Source organism: Sylvia atricapilla, chromosome 1 (assembly GCF_009819655.1).
Source record: "Sylvia atricapilla isolate bSylAtr1 chromosome 1, bSylAtr1.pri, whole genome shotgun sequence".
Classification (NCBI taxonomy): Eukaryota; Metazoa; Chordata; class Aves; order Passeriformes; family Sylviidae; genus Sylvia; species Sylvia atricapilla.
Window position 1 is genome coordinate 116,077,297 of NC_089140.1, and position 27,888 is coordinate 116,105,184.

General features: G+C 40.4%; 1 protein-coding gene across 6 annotated transcripts in view; it reads left to right on the forward strand.

Annotated features, from left to right (window-relative positions):
- Positions 1 to 27,888, forward strand: part of CHD7 (chromodomain helicase DNA binding protein 7) — a 131,151-nt gene that overhangs the window by 30,021 nt on the left and 73,242 nt on the right. For all 6 annotated transcript variants that reach the window (XM_066331634.1, XM_066331623.1, XM_066331656.1 and 3 more), the window contains one exon: positions 11,460 to 13,320. In XM_066331634.1, the coding sequence (XP_066187731.1) occupies positions 11,635 to 13,320 (1,686 nt within the window). In that variant the 5' untranslated portion in view covers positions 11,460 to 11,634. The remainder of the gene's footprint in view (positions 1 to 11,459; positions 13,321 to 27,888) is intronic.

The following is a 27,888-nucleotide window of genomic DNA, read 5'->3' on the forward strand; positions in this document are numbered from 1 at the left end:
TGGTTGACAGCTGTTGCTATTGCTACTGCATTGTAGACATCTCAATGAAGCTGGCTCCAGTACCTTTTACTTGACTCTTCACTTTTAGTTTTTGAGCTGCCCAGAATGTATTGAGTGCTGTGGAGACATGATAGGTGAGTTGGTGTTGGTTCCACTGCACTGGGAAATAAGACCTGGGTTTTGAGGGAAATGCAGGCAAAAGAGCCTCCTTAACAGTTCATGTAAATACTAGGTGGTAGAAGATCAGTCTATAAAGTCTTCATTTACTTGTTAGTGGTAAGCACTGAAGTTTCTCAAATAGCATTTTCTTCCTGAACAATTCATCCCTGTCCAAGCTTGGCACACTGGTATACAGTGTCCAGAGGAGCCTGATTCTGATGACTGGCTGTTACTGAGGTGTGCTGTGCTTTGCTTTGCTTGCTTTGCTTTGCTTTGAAGCTGCAGTCTCACTGGAGGACATAACATGGACTTCTCTGAGGTGATCTCTCTTGCTTCTATTTCAAGACTAAACTTTGGGATAACTGTTGGCTGAAGACACGGGTATATGGATTTCAGGTGCTGAGCAGGATAGGAAAGGAAGAATCATGCTTTTATGTGTTTTGGATTTTTGGATGATGTTTTGTGATCAAATACGATAATTTAAAAGGTACTCTAAAATGTTGGTCAGGAAAGCTCATCATGTAGTGACAGCAGGCAGTTCATCCTCCCTTTGAAGTAATTTTATGTACTTCTACTTTCATGACTAGTTTTATATAGTACATGTAATTGGAGGGACAAGGAGTTAGATTTTATTGCTTTGCAGACATAATTAATTAAACAGTTACCTGAGTCTCAACTGTAGATCCAAATAATATTTGCTAATACAGTGTAAGTATTTAATCTGCCACTAATTCCTATGACTTCTACATCAATTGATCTCTAGCAGATCCTTATCCATGCTTTTTCCTCAGCTATGCACTTTATTTTTGGGTTCAGGTGATCTAAGTCTGTGCTTTAATAATGCCATTTACTAATGCTTAAACATAGTGAAATCATTCAGTCTTTTGGTGGCTATCTTATCTTATTGTGGATAAAGCTCTTTTTTTTTTTTTTTTTTTTTTTTGGGTTTTTTTAAAGAGATAATGTAACTTTGGAAATGTTTAGCACTGGAAATTCAGAGTTCTTTGTACCTAACTGTCCTCACCACATAGTTGATAAACAAAGGCATACACTTCTAGATATTAGAGTTTATTCACCTTTAACTAGCAGATTTTTGGCTCTTGGTTGGAAAAAGATTTTCCTAGTAGTGTATCTATGTTGCGCTGTTGCATAGATAATTCACTAGTCATTGTAGGTCTTGTTCTGAGAACTGGATTCTGAATAGTAGGTGAAATAGCTCTAAACTTGGCTGTTTACACAAATCTGTATGGTAGGCATCTTCATATAGTACTGGATTAAGAGTCCTCAATTCTCTTGTTCTGGGATCCTTGCTACTTAAATGGTTTTGCATGGTGTTTTTTAATGTGCCATTTTCCAGATACTTACAAACATGAAAGAAATTGCTAGTCAAGCAAAGTTTGCAATCAAACTCTTGCAAAATTATCAAAATAAGCTTTCCTATTTCTTGTGCTTGTAAAATAATACTCTAATCTTTTAGGCAGCCTGCCCACTCCTTTAATTTTCTTACCTTTCCTACTTCAAAAAACACAACAAAAGCAGCAACAAAAAAACCCCACACAAAACACACAAAACCCCCCTGACCCTCTACCGTAGATTTTAACCTCACAGTTTTTTGTGTGTACAAATAAATTTTTAGGCTTGTTGAGGGGAGTGGAAAATTTTGTTTTGGGTTTGTTAGTTTGGATTTGGGGGGCCTTTAGGGTTTTTTCAAGTTTATTTTAACTGAAAAGGGTGCAGAAAGTTCTAAGGCTCTGCAGAGGCTACAGTAAAATTGATAAGCTTAACAGGTAATTTAAATAGGCTGTGAATCATTAGGAACAGTGAAGATAGTGCCTTCTATTAGAAAATTAAGTTTAACCTCGCTTTTTCAGAGAAGGTGGAGCGTACCATGAAGTGGAACTGGTTTCTAAGTTCAGTTCTAGATGAGTAAAAATTTCCTTTCATATCTAATGCATGAATGCAGCACTACTCTTGTATGTTCATCATTTATCTCTGCAGATCTTGTGAGGAAGGTAGCTCAAGAACTTTCCTGTTGGGTGTAAAAAGATGTGGTAGGTGAATGTCTGCTGCTCCTGTTGGTTGTAGTAGTTTGAATGAGTGTGGCTCTGGGTTCTGGGTCAGCAGTTTGCACCTCAAAAGACAGCTACTTTCAAGTTCTTCAAAATCTTGATGAGAAGAGAGTGAAATTGCATAGTTCTAGAATTTTACATGACAAATTTTCCCCTGGAAGGCTCTTCTTGTTCATATGAACTTTAACTATCCTGGAGTAATTTTAGAACTGCAAACCGATTAAACGAGATGCTCGAAAACACCCCAGTTGGTTTTCTTCCGTGTGAAGGAAAAACTGATGTCCCATTAAAGTTTTGCACAAGAAAATTTGGTTGTCTTCCCTTTGAACCTGCTTTTATGGAGGAAAAACATTGAGCTCAGTCCTGCTTGGACAGAAGGGCCACACTGCACATGAGGACTGACAAGGGTTGAACTCATCTGACAGTCCCCAGTGCAATTTTTAAATTTCTGGCACTATTGTTTATGCTGTCTAGGCATGCCTTTTCCATGTCTGAGTGAACTTGAGCTTACTCTTAAGTATCTTAGTCTTATGCACTAGAAGCTGCTGAGAGCTCCCACACACTTTTCCCTTGGCATTGTCCATTGGGGAGAACAGCTTGGTATAGCTGTTTATGTTGTGGTTTGAGTAAGTACTTATGGATCATGGTGAGACAGGTGTTATGTTTAAAAAAAACCCAAACAAAACAACAAAAAAATCAGACTTCATTTGTATGTGCAAGAGCCTGCACAAGGCTCTGACCAAGCATAAATACGCTCTTTTTTTGGCATATTCTTCTCCAGTAAAAATTATAGAATGTTCAAGGTGCATATAATAATTTTGTTAAACAAACCCCTCAAATTTAAGTAGTCCAATTAATAATAGTTGTAGAAGATCATTTAGGTGTCTGTCCTGTATCCCAGCTGTATTCTGTGGGATATTACTGGACCCACCTGGTGGTCCAGGCACTAAATGAAGGTTTCTAAAATCTATTTACTCCATGTACTGCATTCTGTCCTGCAGTGTACTGTCTGTCTTCACACCTTCCCTCGCCAAGCCTTTTTCTTTGTGGCCAGTTTTAAGTTAGTGAAATAATTTAACTTTTCTTTTAGATAGTCCACAGCATGTGATAAAATACATAATTAGTTTGATGCTGCAGGTCTTTGTTGTGACTAAGTTAAAATCTAGTAAAAAGAAGTAGAAAACTTGAAATTTATAAAATTCAATGTTTGTGTCTTTGGATGTTCTCTAAGGTCCCTTCCAACCCAAGCCAGTCACTCTGTGATTTCATTTAAAATACATTAGGAAATGCTGATGTTATCTTTTTCTTAAAAAAAAAAAAAAAAATTGTCATCCTTTCCTGGTGTAGTATGTCATATTTTTTTTCCTTTGCTGAAAGGGTCAAGACGGTATGCTTAAGTGTATGAGGCAAAAGGGATCATCAATACTGGAAGCTGAGTGAGAGCTTAAGTTCAGATGTAGGACAATTCATCTTGCCATATGAAAAGAGTATAAGGGAGACCTACCATTTTGTTCCTCGGTCCTGAAGTGTGTTCTCTTTAGTCATGTGGAAACTGGCTTTTCACTTTGGGTGCACAGGGTGTATTTATCTTCACAGAAATGAGTGTGGATATGTGGTTCCCCTATGAGCGCAGACTGCGATCTACCACTATTTATGAAGAACACATGTACAGGAAAATGACTCTTAAGTACAAGTCATAAATTGAAATGATTATAAAATATACGTGGACAAATATACCATGTGTGGTATCGGTAGACTGTAATTTCATCAAGTGGTTTTTCAGACTTCATAAACTATGAATGAAACATGATTGTATTGGCCTCGTAACAGGTAAAGTAAAACACAGGGTCTGGCTACTTTAAAGCGCTCATAATTCTATAGCTGGAAATAGCCTTTTGGGATACGATTAAGTCTTAAAACCTGCCCGTGATTAAAAAAATACATTTCGGTGAAAATCACATGTTCAGAAACTCTGGGAAACATTTGAGTCTCCACCTCATGAATTTTTACAGTTCCCAACTTTCTGCGTGTAAACACCACGAGCTGCTTTCGGCGAAAGGCGCCGCGTTACTTAAAGCTCCGTCGCCGCTCGGGTGATTTCGTTGTTTCCAGCGGGTTTTTCCCGGTTCTGGTGGCTCGGGCTTTGTTTACCTGGGGGGCCGTGCGGGCCCGGCGCTGCCGTGCGGCCGCCATGCCGCCCTGCCCTGCCCTGCGCAAACCCTCCCGCTCGCCGCGCCGACCTCTGCCCTTTTGTATCCTGTGACACTCAGCCTGTCTTTGTGCTCAAGTTTACCCGTGATGGATACGTTTGCCTCCCAATCGCATATGCCGGGAGCCCGGCGGAGCGAGCAGATAAATTATTTTCAGCTGCAGGCCCGGGCTGGGGGAGGAGGGCGGCGGGGCCCCTCCGCGCCCTGGCCCAGCAGGACGGGGCGCAGCCTCCCGCCGCCCCGGGGATATGCAAGGGGATGACTCCCGGGCCTCTCAGATCCTTTTTAAATGCAAAAGAATGTAGGAAATTGCCAGATCAGTTGGTTAATCAGTGACAACTGCAGTAGGTGCACAAAAAGCCCGGAGCCATCGGTTGCGCGGGGTGTTTTTTCAGCGCCCCAGCGGGGTCGCCGCTGGCCCCACCTCTTGAACGCCCGGGCCGGTTTAGTGTCAGCTTGAGAAGGGAATGTAATTGCGAGGAGATTTCTGGGTGACTGATGGCGACAATATAAGTGTTCTCCCTGACTCCCCCGCCCCGCTGGCCCTGCCAGGGCTTTGTGCTCGCCTGGCCATCGCACAGCCGCGGAGCGGCGAGCGCTCAGCTGAATGTCCCCAGCCCGCCGAAACAAGGCAGCCGTGTAGCCCGTACGATTGTCCGCGTTTGGGTTTTCGTGGTGTGTTGTTGTGGGGTGTTGGTTTTTTTATTTTTATTTTTTTTGGTTGTTTGTGGGTTTTTTAAATTTTTTACATTTTTAAAAAAAATTTTTATTTTTTTTTTATTTGCTATACTGCTGCCTTGTCATGGTCAAATCTCAATTAAGGGGTCACGTTAAGCATGTTACTGCTCCCCTTAATGGAGTTATTTGCAAGGTTAACACCTCTGTCAAATGTTTTGGAGAGTATTCTTGAAATATTTTTGTGACGGCAATTGTTTCTCTTACTTATCTGGCGCTATTTTTAGATAAACCACCTCACATCTGTGTTTTAAACTTGTGTTGGGAGAGAAGGTGGTCCTGCAGTGAAAAAGGCCTCTTAAAATTCCAGGTTACATAACACTAAAACTGAAATATTTCTAGATTAGGCTTGTTCCCTCTTCTCTCACCTCATGTTTGTAATGTACTTAAATGTGTTCTTTTTTTTTTAATGTTTATTCCTCTGGTTATCTCATTAAAGGCCTCCAAGTATGTGCTCTAATAAATGGCTCTAAACTTTCCTCTTTTTCTTCTGATCAGGAGAAAAAGGATATGCTGAGGCTTCTTCTGTAATATTATAGGTGCTGACTTAAAATTAGCAGTGTTCCCATGTTAGGGCAAAGAGTTTGTAGCTCAACTGTTATGGTGAATGCCTTTGTGTGATGTAACAGTGAGGCTCAGTGGGTTTGCATCAGAGTCCTCCTAAGTGACGCTGTTGTGGTCTCCTATCAGAGCTCCTGTGAACTTGAATGACGAAGGATATTGTTTCCAAATGTGTGGCACAGGCTGAACTCTGGGCTGGTCATTCCTGCATCAGCTGCTTGACAGCCGCAAGCTGCCAAATATTCGAAGGCTGTAGTGCCCTCAGTTGCCTCAGTGAAAGCCTGTTTTTTGCCAGCGTACATCATATGTTAAGGAAATAAAATCCAGTCTGGCTTTTGTGGAGCGATTTTATGAGAAATGTAGGATTTCATGGATTTCTTGGCAAAAAAAAATGTTACTGAATATCATTCATGGCATTTTAGCTGATTGCACGTTGGCAAAACCTGTGACCTTTGAGGAAAGACACCTAAGGATTTCTTCCCCCCCTCCTCTTAATTTAACAAGAGACATTGACAGCTTTTAAGTTTCTATTGCAAATTCTTGTAAGGATGTATTTCTGTGAAGAACTAACTGAATTTTACTAAGATAAAGGTGAAACTAAACTTTTCAGAAATGCTTAAGTCATATTTGCTGATGCTTCCCACTAAGTCAGAATGTTCCTGAAGTGCATCAGGTCATTCTTTTCATCTCTGCAAGTCCTGTCTTCCTTTCCTGGGACGAGGGGGAACGAGATTCCTGCCATCCTTTGATGTCTGAACTATACGGACTTAATTTTTAACACAGCTGTGCTGTGTGAAGTGTATAGTAGGAAAGCATTCTAAGTGAATTAAAAAAAAAAAAAAAAAAAAAAGGTCTTCAGGCATTCAGGAAACCGAGTTTCTTTGGACGCTGCAGTCAGAAATGATGTTGCAATCACTTTACAGGTCTGGTCTTATATTTTGGCTAATCTATATGCAGGAGGAACGTACCATGTGTGGTGTCTGTGACAGCAATGAAAAGCAAGCATTAAGCACGCAGGAGGTGAGGCATGCTTCCCACGGACATGGTCAGGCACTTGCATAACTGTCCTGGCATCAGCACTGCTCTGTGCTCAGTAGGTGAGTGAGGTGAAATGTAGAAGCCTCACCAGCCATCTTGCCCAATTTGAAAGTCTTGTCGTGACTTTTTCGATGTTGTCATGGTGTTACATGTGTTTATGAAGTTTTTGGTGAATGTTTTCCTTCAACTTTGTGAGTAAAATAAGAATGTGACTTTCACTGCTGTCATTTATGTCATGTCCTTCCATGCGGCAAATGCTTAAATTACTACCCCTAGCAGCCAGCAGGAGCTTAGCAGTTTTGAAAAGCAGTTTAAATGTGCAATGTTTAAATGCAGATTTAGTAGCCTAATGTTTAATCCTACATTTTGAGGCTCTGGTCTCAAAATGACCTTTGGCATGGTATTGTTTTTTAGCACGAGAGGTCTTTTTTTTTAGCCTAGTTCTTCAAAATAGTACGGTATTTGTGGTGTTTATTGCATTGTACGTAAGGGCATACTTCCATTATGTGAGTAGCTGGTTTGTTTGTGTCTGTCAAGTACTTCAGAGTTTTGTCAGAGGTATCAACTAATAGCTGTAAAAATATAGCTCTACATGACACATGTCATTTTGAGTGTGGAGCAGTCAGCATTAGTTGCCTTCTCACCTTCTGTTTATTCAGGTTTTTTGCTGCATGGCCAAGTGCTGCTGAATTTCTTCTATAGAAGGGTTGATAGCTGAATCAAGGAACCTGTTGATTTACAGAATGTTCTTTTGTTCGGCAGAATGTGAGGATGGTGTGGAGGGCATGGGTGTGTCTGTGCTGCCCTTGCTGCTTCCTGGTCTTGACTGCTTGCATCTGCTGCTTTGGGAGCAAAACTAATGAAGTTCAGGTTTTTAGTGCCTGCAGCCCTAGATAAGTTATGTGTATGTAGCAACCAGTTTAGTTCAACTTAAAAAAGTGGGAAGCTGCTGAGGACAACTGAGTGCATGCAGCTTTGGAATATTAAGCTGGACAATGGTTAACTACTACTTAAATTTGAGATCTAGCTGTTTAAGACTGGAATGTTGCAAACTGGAGTAAATGTAAGCTTTGTCTGTTGAGACAACAGGGTTGTTAAGCAATTGACTGTGTCCTGGAGGTTGGGATCACACCACTGCTTTGAACAGAAACAGGCTGTCTAGGCAGCCTTAACGAAATATATTCATTGACTCCTTAGGTCAGTCTTCTTGGAGCCATGTTTCATGTTCAGGAACAGAAAAGTGATAGAATTTTATAGCAGAACCTGTATAGTTTAAGATGGCAATAAAAAAAATTCACTGTCTTTTCACGCATTCATACTTTGTTTCAACTATCCGGCTTTCTAAGGGTTCAGCTACTCTTCCCTTTGTACCCAAGAAAAAGTCACTGCTTCTGTGTATGTTGGTTTTAAGTTGCAGGAACGAGGAGAAGATGTACCATCTCTTATTTTTAACCGTTTAATTGAAAAAAAAAAATTTACTGTAAGCTGAGTTTATCATGGTTAGTCTTGCTGTTTGCAAATGTCTGCATTTATGGGGAAGTAAACAGTGGTGCTGAGTGGGTCTTTTAACTAGAATTATTGCTTGATACAGGTTCTACTTTTATTCGTGTGTTGGCTTTCTTTTGTTTTGAAAGAAACAGACATAGTTGCAACATAAAATAAAGCTGTGACTCTTGTGACTTGCTGAACTACCTAGATGTCTACCCTATTAGAATAGAAGGTTGAGAGGTTAGTGAGTAATTCCAGTATTGACTGTTTCCTTATCAAAACATTGGTTAATTTATTTTGATCAGGCTGTAGCTGCTACTGTCTTTCATGCTTCAACAGCTGCTGTTAGCTATATATCACATCAGAGGTGTGACTTTTATTGGGGAAAGTAGAATAAGATTTGGCAAGAGCACAACTGACTGTTAAGGGCTGTGGTCGTTAAATTTGAGGCTGGAGAAATACTCCTAAAATTTTAGATATCTTCACCATGGACCTTATGCTATTTTTCAGACATAGTTGACTTAAGGATCTAGAGCTCAAACATGAAGTTGATTCATGCCTCAGATAAAAATGCAGATCTAAAATCATGTAATGGCAAAGAGTGTTTTTGCTCTTAATTTAGATGATGGATTTGTTTGTTTACAAACTGCATCATAAACTTAAAGGTTACTTTTCTTTTGAAAGAGTGAATGCTCAGGAAGCCAGGCCAGTCATAGGTTTCTAGCACATCTCCTGCATTGTAAGGGACAGTTCTTAGCCTAAACCTGCAAATTAGGATGGTGTGAGCAGAACAGAAATAATGTGCGTTTAGTAAAACAAAACCCTTACCCTATTTTAATTTGATTCTCTGGGTATAGTAGCAGATCCAAGCTACTGTGAGCTGATGTTGACTGTTATCAGTGGCTGACTGGCCTGAATTTTATTGGAAGCTTGTCAGCTGAAAAACAGTAAACAAAGCAGATTCAAATGCGTGCTTGATGCTTGTAACCTTGTTTCTGGAGAGAAGAAGGCTCTGTTAGCTTGTTATAAACTTTCATTAGTGCTTCAGGAGAGCGGAGCCTGCTTGTCTTAAAAAATGGTTCTTTTAGCAGGCATGATTTATATAATAAAATGAGTGGAAATTCTTACATGTTGGTAACTGTGTGGCTGTTTCTGTTTGTGATGGGTGAGATCTACTCAGCTCCAGTTTGATATTGCCCAGAGTACATCAGTGGTTGGGAGGTAACAGTATCTGTGTGCTCTGCTTTTTAGCATTTCCAGGCAAAGAGACTGTTCTGTTAGATGGAGACCCTCAGTGCACACTGATGTCCAGCTTTAACAGCTCCCAGTGGCAGTGAGCATCAGTAGTTACAGTGCCAGAAGTTCTTGAGCAATCAGGGATCCTTCACCATGACTGCGGTCTGCTCTGGAGCAGTCTAACAGCAAAAGCTTCTTTTTGGTGAAGGAGGTTCCTTTTCACCTTGTTGAAACTTCCTTATGGTGTGCTCTAATAAACTGAATGAGGTGGTAAATATTACAGATGGCTTCTGCCTAATAATGGAAATGAAATAAAACCAAATAGATATTAGAGATAGGAAGATGGCTCATAGGAGTTTACCTCCAAGTGATTTAGGAAGTGTTAATATCCCAGCCAAGCACTAAAGAGATTTAAGAGTGTGGTTTTAAAGGTGACATTCAAATGCTATTTTAAGAGGAGTGATAAATGCTTGTGCCTTTCCTCTTGCCCTCTGCTTCATACTGTAGAAGGTCCTCTTGACAGTGGCTACAGGAAGGGTAATACATGTGCTGATATTTTCTCCCTAAAACTTGTCTGGGACAAATCACATTCAGTCAAAGAGTCCGGTCTGGCATTTTGTGTCCAAAGCAACTGAAAGCATCTCTCCTCCATAACAGAATGCAAGATGTGAAAACATAAACTTGTAAATCTTCTTTACTTTGATTCCTGGTTAAGGGCAGTTGGTATCTGCAAGTAGAGTCACCACTGAATTACAACCAAGATACAAAAATAGTTTTACTTGCTAAGTGTATGGGCTCCCTTGGCTATTGTTTTAAAGTGTATTTTGCATGTAAGACCCAGTGTTTAATATTCTGATTTTAGAAAGAATAGATAAAATAGCATTAGACTACCTTTGTTCCTAAAAAATGGATCCAAACAAATCTTTGGAGTTCTTGTGGAAAGAGGGTGGGGAACACAATTTGGAATAGACCAGTCTTCCCTGTGGAAAACCTGAATGAGAACTTTTCTGAATCTGCTCTCTTACTGTGTTGTTGCTTTTTGCTTTTTATTCCCAAAGTCCAAATGTTAGCTTTATGTTAAGTCGTTTTCCCATCACTAATTCTCTTGAATGAGTGTTCAAGTTTGGAGACAACAAAACATCAGTGTGGTCTTCCAAAGTGCTGTAGTTGCAGTAGTAGCATAATAACCTGGAGATGAGTAATGAACTCCAATGATATTATTTTGTGTTACCATCATAAAGGAAATTAGGGTAAGGATTGAGAAATCCACCCTATCATACAATGAAGCTTTTAAATTTGATTTTCTTACACAAACCGGACACACAGTTTCGCTGAAGTGGGAAGAAGCACTGCGTCTTTTCGTTTACAAATTCATTAGAATAAGATACTCTGGGTTAAAAAAAATCCCTTCTAAAGGCTAAGTCTTGGAGTTTGGTCTGTATTTAGTGGGTCACCACCATTTGAAAAATCTGTTGTGCCTATAACTAACTTTAGTTCATCGTAGGACCTGGTGCTTCTGCTTGCTCATCTGATTACACAGCTCAAGGGAATAAGGTTAAGGACAGGCTGTTGGTAACTAGAACATTTTCAGGGCTTTAGTTCAGCAGATGGGCTGCTCGGCTATATTCATACATCTGCCTACCTGCTGTGGCAGCTGCTGCTGCTGCGTGTTGTGTTCTTTTGTTCTGTTCCACCCAAGAAAGGAGCACTAGGAAGTCTAGTGAATGGATTAATTTAAGGTTAAGGCTAGTGTTTTGCTTGCTTCCTAACTCTCTATCATAATAAAGCTTTGGATAAAGCTAATGAATCCTTCGTAATGTGAAATAGATTTTTAAGATGTATTTCAGGGGGCTGAAACTAGCTAGCAATTTAAAAACCAGTCAAGTATGTTTTCTTTATGTTGCCTGACATTACTTATTTCAATATCTTCTTCTCTGTCTCCCCCATCCCCTTCTTTTTCTAGGAGCAGTAACCAGACTTTGCCTGACACTGCGTGGTCCAAAAGAATTAAGGAAATATGGAATGACATGAAGGAGATTAGTTGAGGATTAAAGGCTTTGAGGACAAAACACCTCACTGAGGTGAAGCACAGACTAACGTTCTGGTTGTAGCTCCAAGGAGCTGTGTGCTGAAAAAAGATGGCAGATCCAGGAATGATGAGTCTGTTTGGAGAAGATGGGAATATTTTCAGTGAAGGGTTGGAAGGTCTTGGAGAATGTGGATATCCTGAAAATACAGTGAATCCTATGGGTCAGCAAATGCCCATGGATCAAGGATTTCCCCCTTTACAGTCATCTCTTCATCATCCTCCTGCAAATCAAAACCAAGCCAAGTTGACCCATTTTGATCACTATAATCAGTACGAACAGCAGAAAATGCACCTGATGGATCAGCCGAACAGGATGATAAGCAATGCCCCTGGGAATGGTATAGCATCTCCTCATTCGCAGTATCACAACCCTCCAGTTCCTCAGGTTCCTCACAGCAGCGGTGCTGGTGGTCAGATGGGAGTCTACCCCGGCATGCAGAACGAAAGACACGGGCAACCCTTTGTAGACAGTGGCTCCATGTGGGGACCACGGGCAGTTCAAGTGCCAGACCAGATAAGAGCACCGTACCAGCAGCAACAGCAGCAGCAGCAGCCGCAACCGACGCAGCCGCCACAGGCGCCCTCCGGACCCCCTGGGCAGGGCCATCCTCAGCACATGCAGCAGATGGGAAACTACATGGCTCGTGGTGATTTTTCAATGCAGCAGCACGGTCAGCCACAGCAGCAGAGGATGAACCAGTTTTCTCAAGGCCAAGAAGGCCTCAATCAGGGAAACCCTTTCATTGCCACCTCAGGACCTGGCCACTTGTCTCATGTGCCCCAGCAGAATCCCAGTATGGCACCTTCTTTGCGACACTCAGTCCAGCAATTTCACCACCATCCCCCTACTGCTCTCCATGGGGAATCAGTAGCCCACAGTCCCAGATTCTCCCCTAATCCTCCCCAGCAGGGTGCTGTTAGGCCGCAAACACTTAATTTTAGTTCTCGGAGCCAGACGGTACCCTCACCTACTATAAACAACTCAGGGCAGTATTCTCGATATCCTTACAGTAACCTTAATCAGGGATTAGTTAATAATACAGGGATGAATCAGAATTTAGGCCTTACAAATAACACTCCAATGAATCAGTCTGTACCAAGATACCCAAATGCTGTCGGATTTCCATCAAACAGTGGTCAAGGACTAATGCACCAGCAGCCCATCCACCCTAGTGGCTCACTTAACCAAATGAACACGCAAACTATGCACCCTTCACAGCCTCAGGGAACTTATGCCTCTCCACCTCCCATGTCACCTATGAAAGCAATGAGTAATCCAGCAGGTACACCTCCTCCACAGGTTAGACCTGGTAGTGCTGGAATACCAATGGAAGTTGGCAGTTACCCAAATATACCCCATCCTCAGCCGTCACACCAGCCCCCTGGTGCCATGGGAATTGGACAAAGGAATATGGGCCCCAGAAACATGCAACAGAATCGTCCATTTATGGGTATGTCTTCAGCACCACGGGAGATGGGTGGGCACATGAGACCAAATGGTTGTCCAGGTGTTGGCCTTGCAGATCCACAAGCAATACAAGAGCGACTAATATCTGGCCAGCAGCTTCCTAGTCAACAGCAGTCTTTTCAACAGCAAATGCCAACCTGTCCTCCCATGCAGCCTCATCCAGGGATACATCATCAGTCTTCACCACCCCCACATCCTCATCATCAGCCTTGGGCACAGCTTCACCAGTCACCACAAAACACGCCACAAAAAGTGCCTGTCCTTCAGGTAAGCTACTTCCAATTAGTAGAAAATGTTTTAAATGACTGTAAATGCTTTCCAGGATACTCAAGAACTTTGGTTTCAAAACAGTTCCCTCTGTTCAACTCCCTTATTTGTTATTGGTTACGTGGCTTTTTTGGTGTACAGAGGCTAAAGGTAAAATGAGGTTCAGGTATCTTTCTAATGTCCTTATGGTAATTTTTGTACAATAACATTTTGGATAAACCAAAATGTGATACAACAACAGGACAAGCTGAATACATTTTTTTTTTTTTCATGTTGATTCCTTTGGGGAGAAGATGGAAAGTACGTGTGAGAATTGTCATTTAAACTATTAAATTTTTGTATTTGCAACTTGGAGAAAGAACTGTGTGTTATAATGTACTTGTTTTGGCCAAACTAAGGTGTTTTTTTTGTTGTTTTTTTTTTTTAATCCTAAGGGTATGTTCTGTGGTTTTAAATTAAAGCTGAAATTGTTACACATGAAAAAAATTTCTGGCTTGAACTTCTTTAGCACTAAGTAGTGAAACTGAGAAGTGATGGGGAAACAGTTTGTGCAAGGAGAAGACAACAATGTGAATCAGTCTGAAATTAAACCTTCCGAGGCTCTGGTGAAATGTTAAGTAGAATACAAATTTTATTTTACTGAGGCTCTGGTCTGCCAGGTTTTGATTGCCATATATTGCTTCCATATAATTTTTCAATTAAAAGCTAAAATTGGTAAAGCATCTTGATCCTCTGTAGCTTAACACGTTTGGCTACCTGCTAGTAGGTTAAGCTTCAGCTGAAAAAGTGCTTTTTGCAATCTCCACATTTGCCATTGTTTGCCTTTGACTCAGTCAGTTAGAGTTCAACAGGTTTTGGTACCAGATGAATTAGTGGTCAAGATTTCAAAGGTTTACTAATTTTATTTCATTTCCAATCAGTCAGTAATTAACGCCAAGTAGCTCTGCCCATAAATATTTGGAGACAATTGTTGGAATGCAGTCGTAATGACACGATGTTCCAATACGTTTAATAAATCATGAAAACAGCTGTCCCGGGCAGTGTCGTGGGCCCGTGCGCAGAGCAGCTGCTCGGCTGTCCCCTGCACTGCTGCCTGCCGGCTGCTCCTGCTCGCTGCTCCGCGCAGCGTGAGCCGACCCTGGGAATCACATCTATGCGCTGTGGAGAGGCAGCTGACAAGGAGTGGTGCACGGAGCGGCTCAGCAGCTGGGATGGGCTTCCACATTCCCCGTGCAAGAGAGGAGGAGGGGGAGAACCCTGTGAGGGAGATCAGGGAGTAAGCTGGTGAAGGGAAAAGTGCACTGTCTGAGAGAAGAGGAATCTCTCTTGAAGAGGCAAAAGTGTATCTTCAAGACCATCTTTCTCTTCCCTGCCTTACCTCAAAGTTGGTTGGAAATTTTATATGCCTGTGTTGGCCCTCTCTCTGCATCTCCACACAGACTTTGTTTGGAGAACTTTTTTTTTGGCTCTTGCATGCACGTGGAGCTGTGTGTTCCTGTCTGACAGAGCAGCTCTTGCCAATGTCTCTTGTTACCAACTGCGTGGGTAAGCAGGATAAAAAGGAGAGAACTCAAGACTATAGGAGAAAATGAGAATGAGAAGGTATTTGGGAAGGAGGTAATGACAGCATAGAGAGGTCGGTACAGAAAGGGTCGGAATGAGAAAAAGAAGTACAAGACACGTTTTTTACTCAGAAGATGAGAGCTGAAGCATCTAGCAGATAAAAACTGGAAAGAAAATTGTGGAAATAGTAACTAAGGCTTTTAAGACAGTAAAGGAACAAAAATCAGTCTCACTAGGATGGTGAGGATGTGGGAGGAAATACTTGAGGTGGACTGTACCCTAAAGCAATGGTGTTCTTCACCAGCATTAATCCCTCATGTTCATCTGACCATCCAGTAAGCGTATTTTTGGCATTAGAAGGTGGTTTGGGAGAAGGAAGTTTACTTGTAAAATGCACAAGTTTGTTAAATGTTCTTGGAATGTTTGTTTCCCTTTAATCAGTGAAGAGGTTAAACACAGACAGCTCAAACCTTAAATGAGCTATCCAACCCATTACACAGTGCTGAACTGCAAATGAATAGCTTGAAGAAAGGTAAGTGCTGAAACGAAATAATTAGAGGAAAACCACATGATAACTCCAGTTATTTGATTAAAATCAGTAATTCAGACAGTTGTAGCAAGCCAAGTAACTTCTCTGTTAGCTTATTTCGGTTAAGTTTTTATCTGGTAAAAGTCACTTTTAACGTACCTTCCCTTTAAGTAATAAGTTTGAACCCTGACTGTAGTAATGAAACTCTTAACAGGCAGGCGTTTCCCCCTTGAAACCTGTTTGGATGAAATGAGTATTGTTCAAATCAACAAAAAACCCCTCCCCACTCCCTGGGGAAAAATGCAGATGTGTGGAACCCCTGCTCTTATGCCTGAATACAGAGTTGTAGTTCTCCTGTGTCATGGTTTTCCTTTCATGTCAGTAGGCAGAAAACTGTTTAGTGAAGAGCAGTTATTTAAATGACTGGTTTGTTTTTATTTGTATAAAATGAATCAATAAGATGAATATAGTCAGTGAAAATGGAAATCACTATGTACTTTAAAATCAACAGAAGTCATCTTGGTAATTATTTTTCAGTGATTTGAAGCTAGCCTTATCATGGGAAGGCTGTAATACTTGTGGTTAACCAAATTACTGTTTTGTTTTTTAGATATGTTGGAAGGAAAGTGAAGTTCTTTTGCTTTTAAGTTGAAAGAAATTGCTGTGTTGATTCCAAGGCTTGTTATTTCTTTTTTTGTGTGGAAAATGCAAATTATTTTGGCTGTGAGATGAAGCTGGTGATTGACAATTCATCTGGTTTTGATTAATAGCTGAAAACTAGACATGGTTATTAGGACATGTTAGCAGCGAGATGCTGGCTTCAGTGGAGTTTCATAGATCCATAAGAAGCACTGCAGTGTTGGGATGTTCGGTCAGCGTGTTTGGTTTGTCAGGCCCTCCTTTGAAGCACTCTTCACCAAAGGTTTTTGGAAGAGCCTTGAGGTGGGAAGGCTGGTTCTGCTGTAGCAGAGCAATCCACCAAGGGGCAAAGCAGAGAGCAGGAGTAGCTTGCCTGTTTTCACAGTGGAGGCATCTGTGTTGGGCGTGTGAGCTTGTGTTCTCCAAAATACTCGTAAATGATACAGAGAACACTGAAAAGTCAGATGGCAAAATTTGCTGCTGCTGTTGCAATAAAAAGCAATATACCCAAAGCAAAGTACCAAATGCAGATGTGGTGAAGAACCTAATAAGAATGAAATAAAATAATTAAAAATATAATAGGGGAGTCAGTTGCTTGGCCATTAAGTTGTGTGAGTCAAGACATGGCCAGGAGAAGTTTAGACTGGATATTAGGAAAATTTTCATCGCATAAAGGGCTATCAAGCATTGAAGCAGGCTGTCCAGGGAAGGTATAAAGTTGCCATCTGTGAAGGTATTTAAAGATATATAGATGTGGTGCCTAGGGACATGCTTAGGAACATGCTTTAGTGGTGGACCTGACAGTGCTGGGTTTACAGTTGGACTTGATCATCTTAAAGTCATTTCCAACCTAAATGATTTTATGTTTCTGTGGTGCTTGGGCAGTGAAAGGGCAGGCAAAAACATCTTCTTAGGAGCAGGTCTTGGTGTTATACGGCTGTCTGAAAATGAGCTATAACAGGTAAAGAAATAAATCAGTAGCAATTGTAATGAAAGTAGCTGAGAACAAACCTGTGAGGCAAGGGCTGTGAAGTTCTTTGTCTCTTCCTCAAGCCTCAGAAAATACAGCAGCGGTTGAAAAAGCACAGAGTAGGGGGGGGAGTGTTTTAGTGGAGGTAGGAAGGAGAGAGATGGAGAGATCACTCTTCAATTGTGGGCGATACAAGTGCATGAAGAGGATGAATGTCACCTGGTTTTGTCTCCTTGAATTCTTTTTAGGTATTCAGCAAGTTGTCAGGTGGTGAGTTCAGAACTGCACATTAAGATGCTGATCTCTGAGATGTTGCGCAGAAAAATGCATCATCATTTGATAACATAAAGGCACCACATTTGGCTCAGCAGATCTGTGCCATACATAAGTGACTGAGAATTTGGTACTGGGTTGCATCTCCTGTGTCCATGTCTGGTTCTTGTCCTCTTCCGCACACTTTATCAGAGGTGATACCAGGTTAGACGGGCCTTAGGAGGCCTAATGCTATGCAGTTGTTCTTATATATCATTATTTTCAGAGCATTTTATTAGTGATAGAGGAAGTGTAGGAGGTTTTTTTGCCAAGAATAGTCTGTCCTGGGTGTGTTGTTACACACAACTTATTTACCCACAGCTACTGTGTGGGCTGAAGTTTCGAGTCGTGTTCATTAATCATGTTCCACAAATGCGAGCGACGTTATTTATAGTCAAACACAGGAGTATTTAAATGACAAACAGGTATGGTATAGCCTCCATGCCTGACTAAATGGGAGAGCTCAACAATGGGCACCAACAGTGTTGAAGGATTCTGGGTTGCAGTGTCCAGGTTCTGGTGGAGAAGGAACTAATTTTGTGTGTATTACCGGTTCACTACCAGGTTTATTCTGCTGGCCTTATTATCTGTGGGCATGTGACTTTGCTCTAAATCGTAACTCATAGCTGTGTTTGGTATGAACACATTCTTTTGAAATTTCCTGCCCTCCCTTGCAGGGGAGGAGGCAGGGAAAGTCCTGCTGAGTCACCAGCTGGGTCACCCCGTTCACAGGCCCTTCCTGCAGTTTCAAACTCTGTGTTGCTGCCTCGATTTAATTTGTGCTTGGATATACCTGAATGGAAAAGGACATTAATGAAAACTATAATCAGCTGTACTGGTTTGATGCAGTATTCTAACCTGGCAGAAAGTAGAGGTTAAGTCAGTTTCTGCTGGAATACTAAAATGAAGTTGATTTTTTTGCCTGTGTTTGTTTTAATGCCTTAGAGTAGTAAGAAGAGATTGACTCCTTACTGTCTTCACATGAATTTCTTTCAGTGTTTCCTGTGAGTTTACATAGTAGCAAATTATGCCACTTTGAATAGTTAGGATTATTCCCATAAATAATATTCATGAGCAATTTCCCACATCTCCAGAGAGAGCTGCTGGCTTTTTAATCCCTCAAGTGTTTAACTTTTTGATTATTTTCCTGTTGATAAGTAGAACAAATCCAATTTATTAAAAAAAAAAAAAAAAAAAAAAAGAAGGGCAACCTAGAAACACTATTGGGTACTTTCTGTTTTGATGCAGAGGCTATTTCACATGATTGCTAGCTGGTCTTTTGGGGTACGGTGTATGCATGTTCAGCAAAGTCTCGTGGCTGCCTGCCCCTAGAAATTCTAGTTTCCTTTTTCAAGTGTTCACAGACCAGCAAACCAGTGTATGTTGGCAAGATTTTTGAAGCTGCCAGACTAAATGGAATTAAGAACCCACTTACAGTGAACTTTAATGAACTACAATTGTATATTATTTTTATGAATAGATAAGCATGAGTGTGTGTGCATTTATATAATATATATGGAGAAAATATAGGAAAATAAGAAGTTGTGGATAGTAATGAGAGAGAAGAAGGGGAGAAAATCCATAGTATTCATATTAAAGTAAAGGTTGATGGCAGTGTTATTTTCTTAAAAGTTTATAGGCTTCTGCTCTATTTCTTTGGGGTTCTGAAGAATTCTTATATTTGAGCAATGTAATTAACTATAATCTTCCAACAAAAAGAAAAACAACCCATAAAATCTACCTTTGGTCTGAAGTGTTGAAGTTATTTCACCCCTGTGGAGTAGAATTTTCTGTTACACTGATAACTTGATCCATCTGTGAGTGAGTTCCCATGCAGGAACTCAAAGGATATAATTATTATATCTCAAAGGATATAATAATTATTATGAAATGCTGTGTCCAACAAAAGTTCATACTCTAAAACTCCTCAGTTACATTCCAGTCTAACAGTTAATATTAACATATCTAAAGGCTTATTTCTTCCTCACCCTTGCAAAGGCTGTGTGTGCTTTTGTAAATAAAGTACTTGCAGTGATTTTTCAGTGAATAGGCCTTTGGGCCAAAGATTTGTAGTTTTGAGGTGGTTTTGCTATGAACTTTTTGGTCTTTTTTACTGTTGAGGAGGGACAAGCTGCTTCAAGAATACTTCTTCCCTCAGGTGTCACGATTTCACTGTGATGAAAATAGTTTGTGCCATTAAATTAACTGCTCTGAAGTTTTGGGTAAAGCCAGTTTGTCGCATTAGCATGAAAACACAAGTCTGTATCAGCATAGTGATTTGTAGGTTTAAGAGTTACCCAACTTGTTCTTCAGTGTGGGTATTTTGAAAGTTTCTGTGAGATGTTGGTGACCTGAGTGTATTGTTTCCTGAAATCATTAGCATTTTCTGAGGGATCACCTAACTAGAAAAATTTCTAAATTTATGCTGCTTATTTAGTACTTCAGTATTGTGTTTTTATCTACTGCTGATGGTCACTTCCAGTAGGACATGACTGCTATTTTATTTTCCCATGGTTGAAGATGTTGTCCTACTTTATATTTATTTGAACAAATTTAAGTCCGTTGCTTCAGAGAAGCTTTTTTTTTTTGTTACTGAAAGCTGATAGTCTAATAAAAACCCTCATATCTGTTTCACCATTGACTTACAGAGACAAGGATGAAAAATCAGGGTAAATGAAAGGAAAATGCTTGAATTCTTTAAATTTTTTTTAACGTTTCATTAAATACAGTGGCAATCTTAATAAGCAAGAAGTTGCAGGTGAAGAAATAATTTCCTTCCTTTTTGCTATGGATCCTTCTCCTGGGATTCTGTCCTTCTGTTTCTCATGGAATTTTTGGCATCCATTTATTTTAAGGTATCCTGCCCTTGCTTGTATCTTGAATGCAAGTGTCACAAACTTGCATAAGTGTTCTTGCTTTTTTTCCTCTGTGGAGCAAATTGAACCTGTGGAGTGTCAATTCCCACTGTGATGGGACACCATCACTTTGAAGTTTAATTTTTAACTTTTGTCTGTAGAAGTTGTTTTCTCCCTCAGTTCAGTAAGTCAGTGTTTTTCCCTTTTGAATTTTCGGATTTCAGTTCTTTTAATTATATTATGATACTGGTGATAGTGTAGTCTGGATTTGGGGAAAAAAAACAAAACAAAACACTTATTTTTTTTTATTTTTTTTTAGAGATGCTATCTCTAAATATTTATAGACTTCTCAAGAGACTTGTAGAGTTTGGTAGCTAAAGAGCAAAGTTTGACACCCTTGAGTGGTTAAAGCATCTATTTGTACATATATATTTTTTAAAATATTCTCAAGTTTGCCAGTGTGGTTTAAAGATGGTGAAGCTGCTTCTTGGGAGCTGGTGGGAGCACAGTAGGAAGCAGTGATCAGGGAAGGGGCAGGCAAAGGCTGAGCTGATCTGACAGAGCAGTGCTGAACAATGGCAACAGAGAGGAAATGGCCAACACAATGGGGACAGAAAAGTTTAGGGAGTCATTCCACCTCTCTCTGCTTGAGTCACCTGCCTCTTGAGCCCTTGCCAGAGGCAGTCATTTGGTACAGTGGTGCCTGTTACTGCTCTTCACACTGCTTCAGGGTGTACCTTTGTGTCACCCTGCTGTGGGCAAACAGCCCACTGACAGCTTCCCAACATAGCTGTGTGAACTCAGTAACTCCCAATATCTAATCTGCTTAAAAAAAAAAAAAAAGGCAGATGAAGGTGGCTGTGGTCTGGGATACAGAACCTTTGCTGCTTTCTTACATCAACCTGCCTGATCATTTGTTGAATTTATCTGGGCTTATCTGGCCAGGTCATGTTCCTGGCAGCTCTCCATTGTGTGACCGCAAGATGACCCAAATTGGTGCTGTAGGAGTGGGAATACTTGCTGGGGCAGAATGGGCACTGCCTCTTCCTTTGGCAGTGAGCTTTCAGGCCCTTTAATACCCTTATACACCTTGTGTTTTTGTAGTACCTGCCCTCAGTAACTAACCCTTGAGTCCTCCCTCAAATTTTGATAAATTAAAACCTCCATTAAAAGTCTTCAAAAGCTTTCTTTTTATTGAATTAGTGACAAACAGGCCACATTCCAACTTCTTTCAACTTCTCTCTTACTCCACACAAATATTAATGACTGATTTGGTTTCAGGAGTGTTTTCTTTTTTAGAAAAGTGGGGCTGTTTTCCAACCAAAGTATTTGCAATTACTTTGTTATTGAAGAGGTGAAAGAACATCCCCTTTCCACCAAGGAACTTGGCACAATTTCATTAATTGTGTGTCATATTGAGGATGCTTCCAGTGTCAGTTAATGAATTGTCTTCTTTGAGTACTAAATGGGATTTTTTTTTCTTTTTTTTTCCCCTTAGCATAGAGATTTGTTTAAAATCATGGCAAGTTAGAAATAAAACTCAGATTAATTTTTTTTAGTCCTCTTTATGAGGAAATGGAGCTGAGAGACAGGATGACTAAGTGATCTGAGTGTGGGTTTGCTCTTTCCAAAGTTTATAAATAATTCTTTTTGGTTTTACTGTACTTTATACATTACCTGCTTAGTTAGAATTTTCTCTGTTCCTGGCAAGGTTGGTGTAGCAAACAGTAGTGTTGCCTCTGCTTAAGAAGAGGAACATAGAGATGATGGCCATTAATTTTCTTATTTATTCAAAACTAAAATTCATAAAACCCCCAATTTAAGTTATTTGGTATCTGTTACTCTAAAATGTGCCACCTCCTTGCTTTCTGTCATTCCTTCCAGTATTGCTCTTGCTTAAGAGTGCAGCTCAAGTAGTCTGAGACAACCAGTTTTAACAGTTCAAAGCAGAAAATCCCACTTCTTGTGTAGGAATTTGTAGAGGTTAACGTGAGAGCAGTGCAGTTATACAAGATGTGGAAGAAAAAAAGTGGAGCTCTCTGATTTTTCACTGTTGGGCTGGGAGAATCTTTGTTCCTTTGCTTTTGTTATTCCTTAGTTCCCAGGACTGGGATGCAACTCTTTCCTGTACTCCTCCTCAGCAGTTTTACTGTGTTAGCCAAGCTTAGGAAACAGCAGCGCTTGTATTATGCTGAGCAAGCACAAGTATTAAGAACTTCTGAGAATGGGTTCGTATTGCATGAGTTGTTGCTGTAGAAGTTAAATGTTAAGAAATCACAGGCTTGATAGAATGACTTGCATTGGAAGTGGTCTTAAAGAGGATCTAGTTCCCACCACCCCACCACAGGCAGGGATGCTGTAGTGGATTGACACTGGGTGGATGCCACCCACTAGATCAGGTTCCTCAGGTCCCCATCCAACCTGGCCTTGAACGTTTCTATGGGTGGGGCATTCCAAAGTTCTTCTGCAACCTGTTTAGTGCCTCTGTACCATCCTGAGGAAATAATTTCTTCTTAACATCTAATCTAAATCCTCTGTTTCAGTTAAAACAATTCCCTGTTCCCCTGTCCGTATCTACCTGTGTAAAAAGCTCTTTTTTTAAAGGCCCCCTTTAAGTACTGAAAGTCCACAATCCTAACTTGCCAGTCATGATTTCTGAATCTTGGCAGGTTTCTGTGGCATATTATTAGCATTTTAATTTTGGAAAATTGCTAATATTTGTCTTCATGAATGCAACACTTTTTCCTCAGTATGCAAACCCAAATTTGCTTTTGATATATTACTGTTACATTGCAGGGAGTGCCAAACATTTATTTAGGCTTCAATTTTCACTTTTTAAATATTTATATTAAAATACTAATTTGCTTATATTTTCTTAAATGTAAACTCTTGTTATTTTAGTCATAGAGGAAATTTTCATTCTATACAAGAGTTCCCAAAAGGAATGTATACCCACTTACAACAGGCTTTTCTTACAATGGACTGAACAATTTAATTGGTTGAATCAGAAAAAATTAGTCCATATTAATTGTGCTAGTTAAATTGTAATCTGTTATGTCTCTGTAGCTTCTACAAACAAAATAGCATGACTGCAGTGACTGAAAAGTTTATGGTTCCACAGATGTTTTGATGTAATTTTCCTGGAAGGGAAGAGAGGACTCATAACAAGCTTCATGACAAACTTTCTAAGTCTAGTGATCAATATGAACTCTTGTTTTTTCCACTCTGTTTTTACATCTCCTTTCTCTCCAGATGGCCCTCCATCCACTTGCATTCTGGTATTTCATATCTTTTTTGGCCCTGCAAGACTCTGATAAGTGTGATAATACTGTAATTTTCCTTACATGTGAGCACTGGATGATATGAAGTCCTGAATTTTATTTTTGGAAGAAATCTTTCTGTACCAGCCAATCGTCGCTAAATATAGTGGGAGGCTTTATAACACACAGTGCATGTTTGAATTTAAAGTGACACCTTACCCTAAAAAGTTGACATCACATTTTACTTGTACAACTGTGTATGAAATACGCAGTCATTAAAACTGGTCTAGAACTTTATGCATTATGGTTGCTATTTGTATCTGTTAATGGGATCTTGCAGATGTCTGCTGAGGCAAGCGTTATCAGAGATAGACACGCCTGCAATACTGGAAGATTGCTTGGTTGTGTTTCTTCTCTGCAAGCCTCCTTTGAAATACTTCAGGAAAACTCGTTGAAAACCAAATAACACTGTACCTATGGTATTAGACTGGGATTGGGGGAATTTTTGCTGACTGACACAGGTTGGTTGGTTGGTGTCAGCGTTGTCAGTGTTCTGGTTGGGTGTGCTTGTGGTGCTCTGCAGCAGCAGTGAGTTTCTGTAGTTCCCTGCTACTCCATGTACAGCAACACCTAAAAATGTAACTCAGAAACTGTGATGGCAGTCAGGGGTAAGTTAAAAGTGTTGCTTTAGACACAGCTCTCCAGCTGTAATATAACATTACAATATAACCCCAAATCTAGCCCTGGTATTGCTGTAGGTGTGTCTCATTTAAGATCCACCTATAGGGATTTTTACATTTTACTTTAGGTTGTGTAAAGAATGTCTAGAGCAGGAATGCTAAAGATAAGGTGTTTCATAAAACAATGTTAATCAAACTGGTTGAAGAATCTAAATTAAGAGTTACCTCAGTTGGTACTGCTAAATGAGGTAGGTATTTGTCCACAGAAAATGAAGTGTGGGATTTTTGGTGAAGTTTTTGTTTTGTTTTGGGGTTTTTTTGGGGTTTGTTTGTTTGATTTTGTGTATTTGTTTGGGGGGCTCTTGTTGTTTGGAGTTTTTTGTTGTGGTTTTTTTGGGGGTTTTTTTCCATCCTCCCCTCCAGTTCTAATGACACATTCTGATTTAATTATTAGTTTAGTTCAGTTACTACAGGAGTTGGGGAAAGGCTTACCTGTGACATAACATATTCAAAGGCTATTCTCATTTGTTGCTGTGATTACAGAATCTGAGAAGTATCTTGGGCTCTTTGACATAAATGGATCTTAGCAGCAAATATATCATCAGTGGAATTTTAGCAAGTCTGTGATTTCAAGATCATATGACCACTTTGTCATATTGAAGTTAACAAAATAGTGCAATGAAAAGGCCATATGGTGAACTGCTCCCACCCCAAAAGAAAAATAGAGTTGCTTGCTGATGATCACTTCTGGTTTTGCATCACTTGTGTATCTATTAAGATATCTTTAGGCTGGTGTTTCCAAACCATGGTTATACCTCTGAAGACCCTTGCAGGCTACTTTTATGTGGCCTGGGAAAGTTGATTAAGGGGAGCAGGTTTATATGATAAGCAACAATATGCATGTGGGAAGTTTATTAGGAGAATTACATGTCCACTACTAGAAGCTTGCAGACCTTGACAACAGAAAAACAAAAAGGGGGGAAGAGGGAAATTTGACAGAACAAAATTCTATGGTGTAACATAAACCTCACTTCTGATGGGATCTGCTCAGGCTGGTGTCTGAAATGATGGTGGTTGCATATCAGTGTAAAGCAAAGTGTAGGGACTGCCTGTCCCAGAAATGTGACCAGTACTGCTCAATGTCTTCATCAATGACTTTGGAGATCAAGTGCACCCTCAGCAAGTTTGTAGATGACACCAGGCTGGATGTTGAGGTTGATGTACATGAGGTCCAGGATGCCATCCAGAGAGAGCTGGACAAGCCAGAGGAATGGGTCTGTGTGAATCTCATGAAGTTCAGCAAATCCAAGTGCAAGCTGTTACATCAGGGTATCATTTACGGACTAGGGGTTGAAGGGACTGAAAGCAACCCTGACAAGAAGGACTTGGAGGTGCTGGTGGATAAAAGACTGCACATGACCTGCCAAAATGTGCTGGCAGCACAGAAAACCGATTGTAACCTGGGCTGCACTAAAAGCAGTGTGGCCAGCAGCTCAAAGGACGTGATTCTTTTAGTTCTCCTCTGCTCTTGTGAGACCCCAGCTGGAGTGCAGCATCCTCAGCTGGGGTCCTCAGCACAGGGGAGACATAGATCTCCTGGAGTGAATTCAGAGAAGAACATGAAGATCATCAGAGGTCTAGGATTCCTCTCCCACGAGGAAAGGCTGAGAGAATTTGGGTTGTTCAGCATGGAGAAGAGAAGGCTCTGGAGAGATGTTATTGCAGCCTTCAGTACCTAAGGAGGGACTTAAAATAAAGATGAGTACAGACATTTTAGCAGGTCTTGTCTAGACAGGACAAGTGGCAATGATTTTAAACGGAAAGAGGACTGGTCTAGATTAGGTATAAGAAAGGCTTTTTTTTTATGCTAAGGGTGATGAAGCAATGTCACTGGTTCCCCAGAGATGTGGTAGATGCCCTATCCCTGGAAACATTCAATGTCAGGTTGGATGAGCAGCCTGATTGAGTTGAAGATGTCCCTGCTTTTATTGCAGGGGGATTGGACTAGATTGCCTTTAAAGTCTTTCCTGACCCAAGCCATTCTATTCTCTCTCCAGGAGGGAGTTCTCTGTTAGCTTCTGATGGTGTATCCACACCTCACCTGAAAGTTATGGATAGTATAGTGCCACCTCTTTTGGAAAGGCCATGGAAAGACCAATGCTATATTTTTTATGTGTTGTATTTGGCTTTGGATTTGATGGGAACTGGACATAGCTGAGCCTTTTCTGGGGGACTGTAAAATTTGTAGTGGGAAGTGTCAGTGTGAAACCACAGTTACCCAAATTTGACAGGTCAGTATTAGTAAGCCACCTAGAAAAAGATGGCTTTAGCCTGTGATATGTACCCTCCATATCTGTTAACTTCTTCCATCAGATAACCTTTGTGTAACCTGAATCAGTGGGAATTTGTTGGTGGGTCACACAAACACGGTCACTGTTTCCATTTCCAAGGGTGGAACTATGCAGAACACTCCTGGGGTTATGGAGGTGACCACAAACCTCCTCCATCTTCCACCCCCACCATCCTGGGCAAGCTCCTCCATGTCTGCTTGGTGCAAAAATTCTCATGCAGAACTGTGGGGACTGGTACATAAAAAGCATACAAGCAGTGCATGTGAAAATGCCTGCCCTGCTTCAATGCTGGAAAACCACCAGTTTGTTTCTTGCAAGTTAAAATGCAGAATTACTTAAATCTTGATCAGTGTATTTTCCTTTTAACTTGTGTTCTGTGAGTTGTAGCTGCTGAAGAGGTAGAAGCTTGTATTCATAAGTGAATCACAGAAAACATTGTGGGGGAGAAAATAAGTATCCAAGAAAACTTGGGTTGTAAGTAGTTCAAATGTGACCTGCGGGTTATCTTGCTTTTCCAGTGATCAGCTGTGTAAGGCTTACTAGTAGGTGTAAAAGATAAAAACTCCCCTCTGTCTCTTCTAAGCATCTCTACATCAGTTTGTATTAAACTCATCCTAAAACAAAACAGTTCTATAAACCACTCAATTGCCCCAATGGGTGGGGATAGAAGAAGAGATTTTACATTATTGATTAACTGGTCTGGAGAGCCCTCAAAGCAGGCCATGGACTTCTGGGCTGGGAGCTATGGGCTAATTTCTATGGAAAAGATTCCTCTTTTTCTGAGGGAAGAATTTGTTCTACCTTCATTTATTCTCATTGATTCTGATCTCTTGTATTAGAGATGTGTGTAGGAAGATCTTGAGGAAGAACAAGTTTTCCAACACAGCATTAGGAAGAGGAGAAATTCTCTAGGGAGTCTTTTTAGTTGCAAAATTCTTGTTGGCAGGTTGAGACACAGGCCCAGCAACTGGATACTGACTCTCTCCTGCATTAACCCACTCCTTACAAGTATATCACCAATACTTAAATGATTTAACTGTGTGAATGAACAAATGATGGATGATCAGTAATTTAATAAATTGCCTACTTCTGCTTTTCTCAAGTCTATTGTCTAGACTACTTGAAAATAAAAAGGACTTCTTCAGTGTTTGGGGAAAACTGTCCAAACCAGGGAATAGAAAAGTTACTGCAAAAGAACACTGGAGCTGTGGCATCTTTATTTAATAAGTAGCCCTTTCTATTTTATATTTTGCATTTTATATGACTGTCATGACACAAAGACAATTACTTACCAAAGGAAAAAAAAATTATAAAACCAGACATTTGAAATCACAAAGGCCTTCTTTGGGGTATCTGAGCAATCACATTTATAGCTGTAATGACTTAAAGATGTGTGTGAAGTCAGGCTT